Source organism: Balaenoptera borealis (assembly GCF_965194805.1).
Source record: "Balaenoptera borealis genome assembly, chromosome: 2".
Taxonomy (NCBI): Eukaryota; Metazoa; Chordata; class Mammalia; order Artiodactyla; family Balaenopteridae; genus Balaenoptera; species Balaenoptera borealis.
Window position 1 is genome coordinate 12300451 of NC_138867.1, and position 19343 is coordinate 12319793.

Here is a 19343-nt window from a genome sequence, read left to right on the forward strand (position 1 = left end):
AGCTTTAAAAGGGGGAATTTTCAAACAGAATTGGGCTCAATTATGTTAGGTACCCAGGTAAAAAGAGTCCGGGAGAGGAGTATATCTGAAGTGCAACCTATTTCAGCTAAGTATTAGATTCCTGTTTTTTTCTGCAGGCAAAGCAATATGGCTGTTATATATAAATACATATTTATATATATTTGTGTCAAGTCAGATAAGCACTGAGATAGGATGAGACACATTCTTTGCTGTTACCTTATTTGTTGTGTAGATTTATGTGGCCTGATGCCAAAAGAGAGTTTGGATGTACCCAGAACTTTCTTAGTATAAATTAGTAGTACCAGACTTCAAGATTTCAAAAGCTCATAAAGAGGCAATAAAATGGAGACAGAACCAATGAAGGAAATTATTGAAAACCTCTCCTATATATCCCCTCACCTTACCCCTGTTCCCACACATTTCTGCATTGATGATTATGTTGAATATTTTAGTGGTAGAGAGTACTAAATTAGAAGGATACTGTAAAATATTTTATAATATCAAAACAAATGCTAAGCTTTTTAAATCTTGGGAAAATGTAAACGTGTAAGAACTGAGATACCATATGCTCAGTTCCTATGATGCTGTTAGGTATCATGAGTTCAATAAAGGTTTAGAAGTTACACGATCATTGTCTTCTCTCTGTTGATCAGAGACTCTCGGTGAAGCCAGAGTACCTTAAAAGGGGCGGGGGGAGGATGAGGTCCAGGATCTTGAAGAGATATCTGCACCTCCATGTTCACTGCAGTATTATTCACAATGGCCAAGATAATGGAAGCAACGTAAATGTCCATTGACGGATGAATGGACAAAGAAAATGTGGTATTTACATACAATGGAATATTATTCAGCCTTTAAAAAAAAAATGGAAATCCTGCCATTTGCAACAATATGGATGGATCTGGAGGACATTATGCCAAGTGAAATAAGCTAAAAAGAAAGACAAATACTGTACCATCTCATTTATACGTGGAATCTAAAACAGATTCATAGAAGCAGACAGTAGAAGGGTGGTTGCCAGGGACTGCAGGAAGAAGCAAATGGGAAGGTGATGGTCAAAGAGTACAAAGTTTTCTACCATACGACCCAGCAATCCCACTACTGGGCATATACCCTGAGAAAACCAGAATTCAAAAAGAGTCATGTACCACAATGTTCACTGCAGCTCTATTTACAATAGCCAGGACATGGAAGCAACCTAAGTGTCCATTGACAGATGAATGGATAAAGAAGATGTGGCACATATATACAGTGGAATATTACTCAGTCATAAAAAGAAATGAAATTGAGTTATTTGTAGTGAGGTGGATGGACCTAGAGTCTGTCATACAGAGTGAAGTAAGTCAGAAAGAGAAAAACAAATACTGTGTGCTAACACATATATATGGAATCTAAAAAAAAAAAAAAAAAAAAATGGTCATGAAGAACCTAGGGGCAAGATGGGAATAAAGACGCAGACCTACTAAAGAATGGACTTGAGGACACGGGGAGGGGGAAGGGTAAGCTGGGACAAAGTGAGAGAGTGGTAGTGTATATATAGACATATATGCACTACCAAATGTAAAATAGATAGCTAGTGGGAAGCAGTCACATAGCACAGGGAGATCAGCTCGGTGCTTTGTGACCACCTAGAGGGGTGGGATAGGGAGAGTGGGAGGGAGGGAGACACAAGAGGGAAGAGATATGGGGATATATGTTTATGTATAACTGATTCACGTTGTTATAAAGCAGAAACTAACACACCATTGTAAAGCAATTATACTCCAATAAAAAGGTTAAAAAATTTTTTTAAAAAGAGTACATAGTTTTCGTTATGCGAGATAAATAAATTCTAGAGATCTACTACACAGCATAGTGCCCATAGTTATCAATACTTTATTGTATACTTAAAATTTGTTAAGGGGGTAGAGCTTAAGCTGTGTTCTTATCACAAAAAAATAGTAATAATAATAAAGGGAGCAGGAGGACACTTCGGGCATTGATGGATATATCTATGGCCTTGAAGACGGTGATGGTTTCATAGGTGTACACTCATCCCAAACTCAGTGAGCTATACGCATTAAATACGTACAGCTTTTTATACGTCAATCTTACCTTCATAAATTGGCTTTTTAAAAGTGGGGCGGGGGAGATGAGGTACCCACCAATCTGAGAGACTCAAGACCCTGGAGGGCTTCAAGGATTAAGGAGGACAGTTTAGCCAGTGCAAGGAGGGATGGAGAAAAAATAAGGAAAGATATATCACATAAAAGAGTAGCGTGAAAATTGGAAAGATAAAAAAAGAAGGCAATATCTTCATTGTCTCAAAAGAGTAGAAATTCTCTTATACAGTATGTTGTATATTGACTCAGAAAGCTTAAAGACTTAACTTGGATCAAAAGCATTTAGAAGTGTTTCAGGTGGTGTGCTGAGACGGTGGTGAAAAATAATAATTACATTATCAAGTAATGATGCATGTTCAATGAAGGTTCTATAACTTGAATTAGCAGTGGACACATCAGCAGTGTTCCATTTCTTCAGCCACATTCTAAGCCAGGAATCAATAACATAAGGCAGTAGTTGAGTAAGACTAAAGTAAAAGCAATCGTAAATCCAAAATATCTCAAATTGGGTCTTCAAAACTCGACCAGCCCTTGAAGGTGTGGCCTATTTCACTAAACTCAACATATTTTCTCTGAACCCAACCTCTTTCTTAATTTCACCATGTCTCTTCTTGCCACACAATCGCGCTGAGTAACTGTGTTGGAACTCTGACATTAATGTGGTACGTTAGATCAGTAGTCCTTTATTTGGATAATTCATATACACACTCAGAGAATGTTGTATCTTACCAACCTACTCCAACGTCCGCAATGAATGAGTGAAAAATAAATGTTGTTTTAGAGATTTTATGTGACTTTCCCAATGTCACATAGCTTATTGGTTACAGAGTTGAAATGAGAACCCAGGACTCCAGATCACCATTATATGACACTGCCCATCCTTCATGAGTGAGGAAGATGAGATGTGAAGAGCCATGTGCAATATCTAAAAAACTCAAATAACATCTCCAAGCAGAAAATATTACTTGAAATCATTCCAGTAGAAAGAGCTTTCAGCTGAAGCGGTAGAACATTTCCTTGTTGTTATTCATCTTTTCTGCCTTAATCTTCCTCCAAGGCCCTAAAAGGTGGCATCTGTTATATCACAAAGGCATACCTGCAAGGCTGCTTCTGCTTCTTCTAACGCTGGCTTTGCTGCTTCCAGTTTTTCCTCAGCAATGGCTTTATCTTTAGAGATGCTGTCAACAATGGCCTGGGCTTTGTCCTTCACCTTCTGTACCTCAACTTTGACCTTTTCGGCAGCCTGTGCTTTCATTGTCACTTCTTTTAAGACCTAATTTAATATAAAACAAAAAAGTACATCAAAAATTACCAAAGACCCAGCTGGAAATGCACATTTTTGCCTTGATTTTGTCCACTTACACAATTCTTCGTACATAGAATTAAGAGTATGGTATTCTAATGGAAATAAATAATTTGTACTTCCATGGTTATAATTTAGTGAAGGAGCATACATCATTAACATTTATGAGCTGGGAATTCAAAGTGAATATGGTCCACGTGTCAATGTCTACTCACCGTGTCGGCTTTATCATTGGCCATTTGGAGCTCCTTTTCTTTCACTTCCAATTCTTTGCTCAGGGCTGCAACAGACTCCGAAGCTTCTTTTAGCTTTTCCAATCCAGTATTCATTCTGAGATTAAAAATCCAAGTGGGGAGTGTAAAATGTGTGTTTCTTGGCCACATTTTCTAAGCACTGGTCTATTGATGTATATAGTAATGGTCATATTTGAAGAATAATGTATATACAATAGCAAACCCGAGAGGGCTTGACAAAGAGAGTAAATGTCCAGGCTTGATTCCAGACTAAAGACACTTGTATGTTCTTCATAGACCATGTGTGAAAAGACTAAGTCTGCTAAGAACACTGCGTGACATGAGGAACGACAGTGTCTAGAATCTGTCTCATGCAGGAAACATGCTTAATGAACTTCAGCTAAAAGACAGTAGACTTCAAATGCCTGAAGTCTTATCATGGAGAAAGGGAAATAAATAACTTCTGTTTTTCTAACGAGACCAATGAAGTTAAAAGAAGAAAGATTTGGGATCAAGAAAAGCAACAAATTTAAAGCCATCAGAACAGCCTCGTGAAGGGCCCAACTGCCTGCTTGACTCTGAAATAATGTGATCTTAAAGACAGGAGTCCTCAGAGTCATTCAGTCCAATCACCCACCCAGAGGTCCCTTATGTAACAACCTTGGCTGATTCTTGGCTATATTCAGGCAGAAGATATAAGTGTTCAGAAAAGAGCAAGGCAGAGCAGGGAAATTGGGAACAAACTTCAGTGAATAGGGTTGTTTACTATGCAGAGAACATAAGCATCAAGCAGACTTTTCTATCCCAGACACTCAGAATGTGCAGGAAGAAAGAGATGAGTAGCGCGGGGAGGGGATGTCTGTATTCTCAGCTTTCCTCCAGGTCCACGGTTTCTATTATTGTCATGCAATATTATAGAAAGTGGGAGGCCACATGAAAACCTGGCAACATTTAACCCTATTGGGCAAGAATAAAGCCCCTAGCAACCAGGGAATAATCCTCTGAACAAACTTGAGAGGAAGGTTTCTCAGTCTCAGCACTAGTGGCATTCGGGGCTGAATAACACTTTGCAGTGGAGGGGTGTCCTGTGCACCGTTAGGACGTTTAGCAGCATTCCTGACCCCTAACTCTTCTGATGCCAGTAGCACCTCTCCACCCCCTCCACCTTAGCTGTAACAAACAAAAAGGTCTCCAGTTACTGCAAAACGTCCACTAGGAGCAAATTTGCCCCTAGTTAAAAGCTGTTGCTTTAAAATAACTTTGTATTTGACCCTCACACTTACCTGTTGGCCAGAGTTTGCACTTCCACATGCTTTTCTCCATATATGAACTTATAGCCCTGAATAAAGGAGAGGTATGATTTGGGTGTCACATGGGTAGAACGTCGGAATCTCTGGAAATAATCAACACACTTCTCAGCTACCCCATCCTGGAAGGAGCCCATGCACTGGACCACTTCCTTCTTGGTTTCCAAACTGCAGTCAATATCATAGGAAGAGAGGAAGTGCTCAGACACTAGAAAGAATAAAGACAACAGCATGTGAAATGTGAAAGAGAATTACCATTTTAAAAGTTAACTGGCTTGAGTCACAGATGTAGAAAACAAATTTATGGTTACCAGGGGTGAAAAGAGGTGGGAGGAATAAATTGGGAGATTGGGATTGACATACACACACTACTATATATAGAATAGATAATTAATAAGAACGTACTGAATAATGCAGAGAACTCTATTCAATACTCTGTAATGATCTATATGGGAATAGAATCTAAAAAAAAGTGGATATATGTATATGTATAACTGACTCACTTTGCTGTACAGCAGAAACTAACACAACATTGTAAATCAAGTATACTGCAATTAAAAAAAAAGTTTTTTTTTTAAGTTGGGACTTCCCTGGCTGTCCAGTGGTTAAGACTCTTCGCTTCCAATGCAGGCGGCATGGGTTTGATCCCTGGTCGGGGAACTAAGATCCCACATGCCATGCAGCATGGCCGAAAAGTAAAAAAAAAAAAAAAAAAAAAAAAAAAGTTAACTGGATATCTTTAAAAACTTAAGACAATTCTTAGGAATGCATGCCATTTTTATAGCCTCAGCTAGGTAGATATATGTCAGCATTTTTGGCCCCAGGCCTATGACATCAACAATTTTATTTTCCCTTTCATGTACAAAACCATAACAGACTTTAAGCCTATCATAATTCTTTGTTTTCTGGTACATGTACAAAGAAGTCTCTTCTACACAGCTGAAGGTTCTGGTCAGCAGCCAGACTGTTTTATGGTTTACATAAGGACAAAAGTGGTACAAATAACTCAGAAATCAGTGTCCACCTGGTATTCATATTTAACAACCCCATTTATTATTTTTTTTTAACTCAGAACCTTCCATAACCTTAATTCCCCCAGGCTCTGATTGCATTTGGCATGTGGAATGTTCATCACTAAATTTTTTTTTGCCTTGGCCATCTTATTCTTAAATGTGGCAGCTGGCCATCTGTAGTCAATTCTAATTTATGGTATCGTTTAAAAATGTATGAGTAAAAATCTTCTGTTGTAGACCTTTATCTTCCCAACAGTGCCAAACATGGGACCAATTCTAAGACAACATTTCTTATTATAAGAATAGCCCATAAAGTCAGAGCTAATCCATCATCACATATACGTAGAGTGTGTGCTAAGCACCCACCACTATGAAACTTGGTCTCCATCCCAAGGAATTTACAAGGGTTATACATAACCCAGTTAAAAATTGTCACAACCATCTTTATTCATCTTAGAAGAAAATGGCCTACGGATTTCTTTTAAAAGTGCTAAAAGTATTGGAAAATGTACATAAGAGCTGCAAATACAAATATGGCCAATAAGGAGGGAGAGAAAGAGAAGGAATGGAGTGAAAAAACCTATCAGGTGATAGCTAGCAGAGAAATTAAAAAATGGTATCTTCTCACTGTTAGTAATTGATCACTAAATTAAGTTCTTAATGATGTAATTGTGGGGTAGTATTTACATCTATGTAAATAATAGAGACAATTTATCAGCTTGGTTACAAATATAGTTTACTGTAGACAATGAAAGGCAATAAATTAAGACACTCAGAAGTCATTTTTTCATATGAGTTAAGCAACCACTATAAAGAACAATTTAAATTCTAGGAAGTTTAAGTCTGGTTATTGGAAACATATGAACTATTCTTGCCTATGACAAATTGTTTGTAGGTTTTAACCACAATGGCAGCAATATTTACTATGTGCCAGGCATGATACCAAGTGCTTTACCTGGCATTATGGGATATTCTCAGGGACATCCCCACTTTCTGAAAACTTTCTTGTATTTACCATGTAATGATTTTTATCCTTACACGAACAGACAGTATCAATAATGGTAACTTTTTTCTTTATTTAGCAAGTTGTCTTTTTGTGTCTCCAAAAAGTCAAAGAAAAAAAAAAAATGGAATGGATTCTAAGTATATTTTTCCATAGACCCACAATCTCTAATGCAGGAAAGGTTAAAAAAAGGACCAGTTCCTCTTAGGGTTACCCAAGCCTGCTGAGACTCAGACAAAAGGCCATGGAAAACCCTTTAGTCATCTTCAATATCCAATCACCAAGGCAGCAATGCCAGTTTTGGGGCCCAACTTTAGGCTGATGTCTGAAGTTGGTATAGGTTATATCCTGGTATTGTTTGTTCACTTCACTTGATGTAGAATAAGGTGATGGATGTGTGGGATAGAAGGGAGTACAATGGCCTCAGTCCCTGAATTTTGGTGCCCTCAAATTCCCACTTCATTTGGATTAAAAGAACTGAAGTAATAAAGTGAGAAGGGCACATTAGTTGCCTATCCAGTAGCCATACCCTCTCTTTGTTACTAAAAGAATCTTGATTTTGCTCAGAGTAACAATCTGCCCAACTAAAAGTCTTTGATTCTCCAAACCCTCATGTAGCTGGGAGTGACTCAGTTCTGGCCAAAGACATGCAGACAAAAGTCCCTGGGGAAGAATCCTGTCCTGACATAAAAGGTAAAGCTTCATAAGACACCAACAGACACAAAGCCTTGAGATGCAGCAGCCCTGTTGTGCCTATAAGAACAAGAGGCACACCCTAAGGATGACAGCAAGATAGGAGTAAGGTCCCCACTGGCTTTGTTCTAGGCTGCACATCTGTGCGCTTTCTTGGTAGCAGGAAAACGAAAAAAAAAAAAAAAAACCTACTTGTTTATGCTGCTCTGGTTTTCTCTTACAGCCAAACAGATTCTTAATTGCTACATTCAGAAGGCAAGCATATCTAATCCTGGCAGATCCTAAATCATAAAACTTTATTAATTAATCCTTAGGATATCCTTAAGTGATGGATATCACTATGTATATTTTATAGACAAGGAAAATGAAGCTTAGAGAAGTTTGCCTCTAGGTAGGAGAATTGGAATTCAAAGCCCAAGATGATGAATTCCAATGCCTACAGCACCTTGATTTAGAAATTCAAATACAACAAAACTATATAGAGTTTTTAGACTGTTAACAAACATTTTTTCATTGAAGCCCAAAGTTCAAAAATATCTTCTGATTAATGTGCTTCATAAACAAAATATGCTAGTTTTTCTGGGAAACAGTGGGAACTATATGGTTGGTATTACTTTCTGAGTGGTTATTGTGTGCAGTTGCCTCATTTCTCTTTATGATACACCATTAGTTGTGAGCAGTTGCAGAAGCAGTGGTGACTAACTCATAAGGCCAAAATCTTGTATAGTATAAATCAAGTAATAATTTTCAAAGAGGGACAGTTTATTTACATAACTAAAATGGCCTTCTTTGAAAAGAAATATATGCCATATATATGCTATTGATTTTGTTGAAACTTTAGTTACAAATAAGGATGGCTCATTTTAATAATAATGTGCTGATTTAAAACAGAGTCTAGTAGAACATTATTAATTATCTTTACCTTGGAGAAATCTAAATGAACTTAATTGATTTAGTAGTGACTTTGGAATCACAGTGTTTCATTAAGAAATACAATATCACCAGAATAAAGATAATACAGATACTTAGAAGCAATTCAAAACAACTCCATTTAAAGATAAAAACAAAGATTTGCCAAAACGGAGATTACTAAATGGTGGGAAGGACAAGAATTTTAAGAAATAAAATAAAGCGTATATTTCTTTAAATGTTTCATCTAGAGATTCAGTCCATTTAAATTCATACATATAAAAATCTCACTTTTTTTCAGAAGCAATATAATTACTACAAAATCTAGTATTTATGGTATGTGTGGAATAAAGAGGAGGACACTTGGCTTTTTCTGAGTATCTTTAAATTAGAAAAATGCTCTAAACAATAAGAATAAACTACCCAAAATTAAGAAAATAGTACCATTTACAAGAGCATCAAAAAATAAAATAAAATACTTAGACATAAACTCAACCAATGGTGTGAAAGACTTGTACTGAAAACTATAAAACACTAATAAAAAAATTACAGTAGATATAAATATATAGAAAGACATCATATGTTCACAGGTTGGAAGAATTAATATTGTTAAAATGTCTATACTACCCAAAGTAATTTACAGATTTAATATAACCCTTATCAAAATTCCAAAGGCATTTTATACAGAAATAGAAAATAAAAATGCTAAAATTCATATGGAACCACAGAAGACTCCCAATTTTGAGCAAGGACAAATCAGAATCACTTCCTGATTTCAAAATATATAACAAACCTACAAAAATTAAAACAACATGGTACTAGCATAAACACAGACATGTAGACCAATGGAACAGAATAGAGAGCCCAGAAATAAACCCACACACGTACAGTCATATGATCTTCAACAAGGGTGCCAATAATACACAATGGTGAAAAGATAGCCTCTTCAATAAATGGTGAAAACTGGATATCCATATGCAAGAGAATGAAACTGGACCCTTATCCTACATCATACACAAAAATCAACTCACTCAAAATGGATTAAACACTTAAACATAAGACCTGAACCATAAAAGTCTTAGAAGAAAATGTAGAAGAAAAGCTTCTTAACATTGGTCTTGGTAACAATTTTTTGGATGTGACACCTAAGGCACAGGCAACAAAAGCAAAAGTAGATGAGTGGGATTACAAACTAAAAAGCTTATGTACAGCAAAAAACAATCAATAAATGAACAGGCAACTTATGCAATGGGAGACAATATTTGCAAACCTAATAAAGGGTTAAATATATATATTTTTATATATATTTATATTTTTTATATATATTTTTATATATATATGGAACTCCTACAACTCAATAGCAAAAAACAAGCAACCTGATTAAAATGAGCAAAGGAACTAAACATATTTTTCCAAAGAAGATATACGAATATAAATACCAACAGGTATATGACAAGATGCTCAACATCACTAATCATCAGGGAAATGCAAATCAAAACCACAATGAGAAACTCCTAGAGGAAAACATAGTACAGAGGACACTCTTTGACATAAATCACAGCAATATCTTTTTGGATCCGTCTCCTAGATTAATGGAAATAAAAAATAAACTAAAAAAATGGGACATAAACTTAAAAGCTATTGCACAGCAAAGGAAACCATAAACAAAATGAAAAGACAGCCTACAGAATGGGACAAAATATTTGCAAATGATGCAACCAACAAGGGATTAATCTCCAAAATAAACAAAGAGCTCATACAGCTCAATATCAAAAAACCAAACAACCCAATTGAAAAATGGGCAAAAGATCTAAATAGACATTTCTCCAAAGAATACATACAGTTGGCCAAAAGGTATGAAAAGATGCTCACCATCGCTAGTTATTAGAGAAATGCAAATCAAAACTACAGTGAGGTATCACCTCACACCAGTCAGAATAGCCATCATCAAAAAGTCTACAAATAATAAGTGCTGGAGAGGGTATGGAGAAAAGGAAACCCTCTTACACTGTTGGTGGGAATGTAAATTGGTACAGCCACTACAGAAAACAGTAAGAGGTTTCTCAGAAAGTCAAAAATAGAACTATCATATGATCCAGCAATCCCACTTCTGGGTATATATCCAAAGAAATTGAAATCAAGATCCTGAAGAGATATCTGCACTCCCATGTTCACTGCAGCATTATTCACAATAAACAAGACATGGAAACAGCTCAAGTGTCCATCCACGGATGAATGGATAAAGAAAATGTGGTATTTACATACAATGGAATATTATTCACCCTTTAAAAAAGAAGGAAATTCTGCCATTTGCAAAAACATGGATGAACCTGGAGGGCATTATGCTAAGTGATATAAGCCAGAAAACAAGAACAAATAATATATGATGTCACTCACATGAGGAATCTAAAATAATCAAATCATAGAAGCAGAGAGTAGACTGTTGGTTGCCAAGGGCTAGGAGGAGGAAATGGGGAGGTATTAGTCAAAAGATACAAAGTTTCAGTTATACATATGAATAAGCCCTATAGACCTTCTTGTATGCCATAGTGCCTATAGTTACCCATACTGTATTGTATAGTTAAAAAATTTTGCTAAGAGGGTAGATCTTATGTTAAGTGTTCTTATCACAAAACAATCATTATCATCTTCATCATTCAAGTGAGGAGGAATCTTTTGGAGGTAATAATGGATATGTTTATGGCATAGGTTATAGTTTCACAGGTGTATACTTATGTCCAAACTTGTCAAGTTGTATATATTAAATATGCACAGATCTTTTTATGTCATCCATACCTCAATAAAGTGGTTTTTAAAAATTAAAATAAAGTATATCTTAAGGAATAAATAAATAAATTAGAAAAATACACAATAATTTAATACTTTTATAGAAAATATTTATTATAATATAACTGAAATATGCTAAAAATGATATATTTTCTCATTGATGTGACTGGGGATAATAATTTAATTCAGAATCAGGATCATAAAAGCAATTTAAATGGTTTTTCTAGAAACCTTCCTGCTAATTTTCTAAAAAGAATATATAACACTTAAATCCCTAAATGTATTGAAGTACTTCAAATACCTACAGATGGTATTCTTTCAAAATAACATAAGGCAGGTTGGTATTAAGTGTAGATGCTGGTTTTCCCAACAAGATTTTATATTTATAAAAGAAAGGAGGTATGTCTCATGTCTTATAATTATTTTATCCACTACTGTGACTATCACAGTACTATATATTCATGTAGTATACTGGCTCTAAATATTTAGTAGACTAGATTGGAGGCATAGTCACAAAAGCTCACTGGTTATCGAAAGGTTTGAAAAGATTGAAATGCCCAGGTGCATTATATAAAGTTTAAGTGCTAAAGATATAGGAGGTTCAAGAAAAGGGGGAAAAAATATTCCTAAGTGAACAAAGGAAGAGTGAAGGATCTGATGGGTCTTGATTAAGCTTTGGAACTTAGATAAACAAAGATGAGAGAGAAGATTCTTGATAAGGGGGACGATGTGTTGAAGAATAAAGATGATCGAAGGATGCTCAGAAATCAAACAAAAGATGTATATCTGAAAAAAAACAAGAGAAGGTTTGTGTTGGATTAGAGAAGACTGCAAGTAAGTTAGGGCCATATTATTGAAGGATGATGAATTTTGACAGTCTGATCCATTGGTTGAACACTGTAGGTGTTGAATACTGGTAGCTGTTGAAATTGTGAACAAAGATATGTAGTCCTTGAGCCCATGGAGTTTTAGTTTAGCAGGACAGATAAGCATTAATCAAATCATACAACTAAGTACTTAAATTGCAAACTGTGGTTAGTCCCAGGAAGCAAAAGTGCAGAGTGCTGTGAAATATATAACAGGGGAACTGGCCTTGGGGGTGTTGGGAGGGGGTGGGAACAGGGGAAGTTTTTCCTGAGGAAGTGACAGTTAGCTGAGCCAGGAGTATCCAGACAGAGGGAGGAGGGCTCAGGGAGAAAGGGAGGAGGAGGGCATTGCATGGGAAGAAAAAGGCCATATTCAAGAATCAAGGAGAACAGATCAGGAGGAAAAAGTGACCTCAGGTAAGGCTGAGGAGGTAGGTGGGGTCAGCTCTTCCCAGCCTTGAAGGCCAAGCTAGAGACTGCTTTTTCCTAAGAGCGGTGGAAGGTTTTAAATAGAAAGCAACGTGACTGAGTTTATGTTTTTCTCACTGTTCTGTCGGCAGCGTGAGATGGATGAGAGACAGGTGAAAGAGGAGGAGGGATCATTAGAAAGCTATTTGAGTTTTCCAGGTGAGTTACAATGGTAGCTTGGCCTAGGATGCCAGTGAAAGGGAAAGAGTTGGATAGATTCCACCAATATTTAGGAGACAAAGTTGACATGACTTAGTGATGGGGCAGACCTGAGAGTTGAAGAAAAGAAAGGTGTTAAAGACAAAGAGCTTTCTGTTGCCAAGTTTCATGGACCATCGTGGGGCTTCCTGGGAGAGAGTGACCAGAGCTGAACCAGTTCAGTTTTAGACATTTTGAGTTTAAGGAGCCTATGAAACATCTACAAGAACGTATCAAGCAGGCAGTTGAGTGCACAGATTTCAAGCCAGAGGACAGACGAGACCAGAGATAAAAATTGATGGGGCATATTACACAGGAGCCTGTAGATGAGCTTGCCCGGGAAGAGGATCTGGAGCAAAGAAATGAGTCTGCCTTGCCCTCCAATACGCCTGGCTCCACAAATGGCATATGAAGCTCAATAATTACGTTCTGAGTAAACGAAAAAATAGATGCATGCATGAAAGTCAGGACACTTGCTAGGAACTGATGACACAGAAATGAAAGTTTCCCTGCCCTCCGTGTAATCCTGGCTTGGGTTGATGCAATGAGATTTAAAAGAATGGGGAAGATTTGTGAGAAATCAACAAAGGAACAACCTTTTATCTTGTAACAGAAGGGACAATTGAAATAAAGACTTGCCAGGGAGGGCTCCGTTATTTAAATTAAGTCATCCTAATTATAGTATATTACAGTGTTTGTCACCTGAAATTACTTTTATTATTAATAATAATACCTTACATGATATTCTACAAACCACTTGCGTACTAATTATCACAGATCATAGTAAACTTAAAATAGCTCTTAACTACTGTGGTTTTGTGCTCTGCATTTATATCCTACTTCAAGGAATTTTAAAGTTTTACCCTTAGTTGTATTCATATTTTAACAGGATTTAAAATTTTAAATCATGGGTGTTTTCTCAAATCTTGTAAGAGACAACACTGTACATTTGTACTTCAAATATATTAAAATATTTTGTGTTTAAAAGCCACAGATCAGGGCTTCCCTGGTGGCGCAGTGGTTGAGAATCTGCCTGCCAATGCAGGGGACACGGGTTTGAGCCCTGGTCTGGGAAGATCCCACATGCCGCGGAGCAACTAGGCCCGTGAGCCACAATTACTGAGCCTGCGCGTCTGGAGCCTGTGCTCCGCAACAAGAGAGGCCGCGACAGTGAGAGGCCCGCGCACCGCGATGAAGAGTGGCCCCCACTTGCCACAACTAGAGAGAAAGCCCTCGCACAGAAACGAAGACCCAACACAGCCATAAATAAATAAATAAAATAAAATGTGCAAGTCAACCTTTAAAAAAAAAAAAAAGAAAAAAAGAAAAATAAATAAAAAGCCACAGATCAGAAAAACCATTATTATCAAGAGTAGTGTGCTAAGAATATATATATACTATATATATGTGTGTATATATATACACACACTGGCTATAGCTATTGGCTTCTTGCACCTCTGATAATTACTTCAGCTCCACTGTCCCCAGTTCTCCATCTATAAAGGGCAGGAGACGGTTAATCAGTCGTTCTCCCACTGGGTACCACATAGCCGGAGGGGCAGATGTGGGAGGAGCAGCTGGCAGCACCATGAAAGGGTGAGGCTTCAGAGTCCTTCCTCTCCTCTACTTTTCACTGTTTTATCTATTAGGGTTACCTGTCATGTTTTACTGGAAAACAAGACTCTTCTTAATTATTATTACAACACAATAATCAGACAAAAAGTTTGAAAACTACTGCCCTGAATCAGGGTTCTTCTGAAGTTCTGCTACAATAGGTCAGAGGTGAGACCTAACTATCTCTATCTTTTAAAACAGCCACAGATAATTTCTCACCAAAAGCTGAAAAAACCATAAACTTAAGGGATGATCTCTAACATCTCCTATACAACTTTTGTGTTCAATTTCATGTATAGAATAAGAGAAACATTAATGTTCCCCAGGATGGAAGATGAGACAGAAGCAGAAGCAGCAAGGGCTCCAGTCATAAAAGTCTCTGTTTAACATCCTTTTTCAGGCACAGAAGCCATCAGAGGATGGCTGATAACATTTTCTTCTTTGATTTCCAGCACTGCAGCCACAAGAAGGAAACGTCCAAGAGATACTGGGCTTAAACTACTCTGAGGTTGGCCAACCCACTTAAAAAAGAACACAAAAGAGATTAAAACCTCGGGGTCCTCCTGTGACGTCCCAGAAGCTGCCTGGGGACCAACTGAGACAAAGCTTTCAACCACAGTGAAAACACTAGAATCATTCATTGTAAATTAACCCAAGGGGGCACAGACTGAAGATCTCATTCGCCGATAATCACGCTCTGGGAAGAAAATTGCTGCCAAAGGAGAAAGAGCACAGTCTTGCAAAAATCCTCAAACCTTGGACAAAGTGCCTTTTGGCTCAATCCAGTAGAGAGACAGCAAAGAGCACAGAATATAAATACATACACACACACACACACACACACACACACACACACACACACACACAGAGTAAACCAGTAACTCTGATACAAAAATTTCCACCACACTAACCAGCAACTAAGGCATCCTTAGGCCATTGGCTGAACCAGTCAATAGTGCATCCTGAAATAAGGGCAGGAAACTTCAAAGCTCGATTTCGAAATCTCTCCCCCACTGGCGAAAAGCAGAGCACGATGTGAAGGTTCTGTCGGACCCGGCTCATGAAGTAGTCATACAGGTTCTCATTCGTAGGAGGGCGCCTGGGGTACTCTATTTTCATGACTGATATGAGATCACTATTAATTTCATCAATTTCTTCACGAGCAAATAGGTTGGAGACCTTCGAGAAAAGTGCAGACATTCAAATTCAATACAGGCATATGAAAACAGATCAAAATATATAGCTCAATATGTATAATCTCTTTCCTTCATTTGTGTCCTTAAACTCACCTTTAGAAAATCAACGGAAGTCCTCAAGATGAGATACACCGTGTTTTAAAATACACAAATGATTCTCTTACTAGCTGGAAAGTCATAGCCCGTTAAGGGGGTAAATGGACATATCAAAAATCCAGCCGGCTTTCCTTGCAACCTTCTTCTTCCGTTTTTCCATTTCTCACTTGGAGCTTTCAGTAACATTTTCAATGCATAGCTCCACATTTTGATTGGCAGTTTTATTCTTCAAAAACCCTACAGAAAAACCCATTCTTCATACCGATCACCTAATCCCAATAATAGCACTTATTCAATACTTTAACGGAAGGAAATACAGAGAGCTCTAATATTGGAGGGAATCTGAAGAGGCAAAACACATCAAAAATAAATGAGCTCCTACCTCACCCGATGATAAAACATTATTCATATATTCCAAAAACGATTCATCTTTAATCTCATTGTCCGTGAAAATAAAAGTGATTCCTTTGCCTTGCTGACCAGCTGTTCTATACAAAATCTTCAGGTCTTCCATCAGATTTGATGTGTTGTAGGATCTAAAGAAATATTATCATCGTGTCATCAGCTAAAATATGTTAATGGGAAGGAAAGACCCTTATAACAATGCTTTATGCCATTTGCTTAACCAAAAAATGCTGATATTGTGCCATCAGATAGGTATTTTATTGTATGTAAATGTTACTTGTTCATTATATTTACTTGCAAAAATTAAAATAATTTTTAAAACTCCACATTTTATAAAACATTATATTTTTACACACAAAAAACATCTAGAGTGAAAACTCAACCTGAAGCAAAAGTATAATCTTTAACCACACCATAATGCCATCAGAATGTATATACATGTTTCATTTTGAAAATATTCGTTGGTAAAGGTAAGGGAAATGTCAAATTCTAATATTTACTAAGCACCCATCTGCAATTGATATTTTAGAAGATACCTCATAAATTGAACTAAACTAAACTAAAGCATTTCAAGCCTTCATTATATGGGGTGAGGGAGATGCCCTACTGTAAACTGCACCCTCCTCATTCTCAACACAACTATTTTCATTGCATCTTTGGACGTCACTTGAAAGAGTTTTCTGAGCAATCATTGCACTGTAGTAGAATCGTTGGAAACATTATTAAATATCCCACTCTAAATCTCTCACATGCAAAGCAATCACTTAGTGGAAGTCAACTTGCAATCATGAAATGTTAGACAATATAGAGTAGCCCATTACTGCCAAAAGTAAAAATTAAAATATTCCAGTCCTGGAGACTCAGATTCACTAAATTATTATTTGAATTTTGTGTCATTAAATAAACTCAGAGTTCAGAGCACAAGAGCAAGTGGCCTTCTGATTTTTAAAAAGCTACCAAATATTTAACTTGTATACTCTGCATTTTTAACATTTAAAACCTAAACCCTAGAACCAGAAATACCACTACCATGCATCAATATTTCAAGAAGACTGCTAGAAAAGTGAGATCTGAGATACCAGAAAAAATTTTCAAAGACACAGTTCCCTGAAAGAGAGAGAAAGAATAGAGAAAGGGAGGGAGGGAGGAAGGAAGGAAGGAAGGAAGGAAGGGGGGTGGGAGGGAGGGACAGGACAAAGGAAAATAGCTCTCCCCAGCTTCTTGTGATATGGGGAAAACTTTCAGTCCAGTCCCCTGGATCTCAAGGACCCCCCTGCCTCAAATAATATGACCTGAGTCATCTAACAAATGGCTGTGCTTCCCAAAGGAGAGGCTCTTGCTTCCTGAGCCTTGGCCATGTGGCTATGCAAAGGCTAAGGCAGTAGGATCGTCTCTGGAAGGTTATGAGAAGCCAGAGAAGGCCCTGACCCTCCTTTTCATCAGTACTGGAGCAGTCGCAATATGACCTGCAGAGGAACCAATTTATTCACAAAGAGAGGATTCGTAAGGTATTTTTTCTGAGGCAGCATGGTGTAGTGAAAGTCGTGGCAGACCAGAAACCAGAAATCTTGTGGTTAATTCCCAGGTTTATCTGGGACTTCAGGCAAATCATAGCCTCTCTGAACCTCAGCTGTGATATGTCCTGCTAACCCACAAAGCCACAAAGTTCTTTTGAAGATCAAATTAGCCTGTGCATGTAGAAGTGCTTTGAAAACTATAAGGTTTTATACAAAATGTTAAGAACAAAAATCTCAGAGTTCAATCCCCTTCCTGTACAGGTTATCTTTTATCTAACATTGCTCCTATCCACAAACTAGAAGAATTATACACAAAGCAACTAAAATTATTTCTCTCTGTTTCAGTACTTGAAAGACACAGTAACGTTTTAGATTGATTCTCCAAGCAGAATCCAGTCATTTAGACCAAATAAAAGGTGTAACAACAACAACTTGAGTATCCGGGTCTCCAAACCCAATGTTTAATCATTTCCAACCTTTGTCCCAGCAGGTGGCTATGGCCCTCCATCAGTGAGATAGATCAGTAGCATGTCTTGCCCTACAGCTCCAAGCCAACGCTTAGTCAATGCCCGACAGGCAAGACTCTCACACCTAGAAATTAACTTCTAATAATATTCAGCCCAAATAAACTTCCCAAACTGGCCTCTTGCTTCTCGCCTTATCTTGGTTGACCCTGAAGTTCTGTTTAGCCTCTCTACATGTTTCCTTTCCACTTCCTAATTCTCCCCGCACTGCACACACAGGTCCGAGGACAACTCTTCTGGGGTTCCCTACCCTGATGAGTAGCAGCGCCAACTAGCCAGTATCCCAAGCCAGAACCAGGATGTACCAAGTCCAAAAGCTCCAGCTTCCTAAGGATCTCTTGAATCTTCCCTCTTTTCTCCTCTCTCACCTCCACCACTCGGGACACCACCATCTGTTGCTGAGATCCCTGAGATAGTCTTATAACCCTTCCAGCTTAGCTCCTTCCGCCCACCTTCTCTACATGCAGATGTGACATGCCTCCCCTAGGGGTGACGCATTAATGGTTTCCCATTGCTCTAGGATGAAGTCCAAATTCCTTATGATATCTTCAAAGACCTCCATGTCTCTTCCTTTCCCACTTCCCACCTTATGCTATATACCAGCCATATTTAAGCGCTTCCAGGTCCTCAAACATAACTTCACATGTGCTGATCCTTTTGCCTGGAACATTCTTTACTGTTTCTCTTCTCTGAGATAATTCTTACTCATATTCATGTCTCAGCTGAAACATCTCTTTCTCCAGGAAGCCTTTTCTGACCATCCCTTAGACAAGATTAGGAGTCCTTCCCTCATGTTTCAACAGACTCTGGTCTGGTCTGCATTTATTTCCTTATTAGAGAGAGCACCTACGTATCACATCTTATTGAGTGAGTTGCTCAACTGTCCCCATTGAATTGCTGTAAATTCCATGATGACACAGGCCAGGTTTATCTTGCTTACCGTGTATCTCAGCACTGAGTCAGTGCCTGACACACAGTTGGTGTTCAATGAATATTTTTAAATGTATGAATGAGTAAATCAGCATAAACTTTTCATCTGTTTTTCCAGTTTAATAACATTCTTGAAACCTGAATTAACATTTAGTAGG

At 37.6% G+C, this 19343-nt stretch overlaps 1 protein-coding gene across 10 annotated transcripts in view; it reads right to left on the reverse strand.

The window, feature by feature from the left end:
* The window catches only part of DNAH5 (dynein axonemal heavy chain 5), a 323695-nt gene that overhangs the window by 62661 nt on the left and 241691 nt on the right, over window positions 1–19343 (reverse strand). For all 10 annotated transcript variants that reach the window (XM_082382596.1, XM_082382595.1, XM_082382592.1 and 7 more), the window contains 5 exons: window positions 16192–16345; window positions 15429–15696; window positions 4943–5174; window positions 3642–3756; window positions 3220–3396 (listed from right to left, as the gene is read on the reverse strand). In XM_082382596.1, the coding sequence (XP_082238722.1) occupies window positions 3220–3396; window positions 3642–3756; window positions 4943–5174; window positions 15429–15696; window positions 16192–16345 (946 nt within the window). The remainder of the gene's footprint in view (window positions 1–3219; window positions 3397–3641; window positions 3757–4942; window positions 5175–15428; window positions 15697–16191; window positions 16346–19343) is intronic.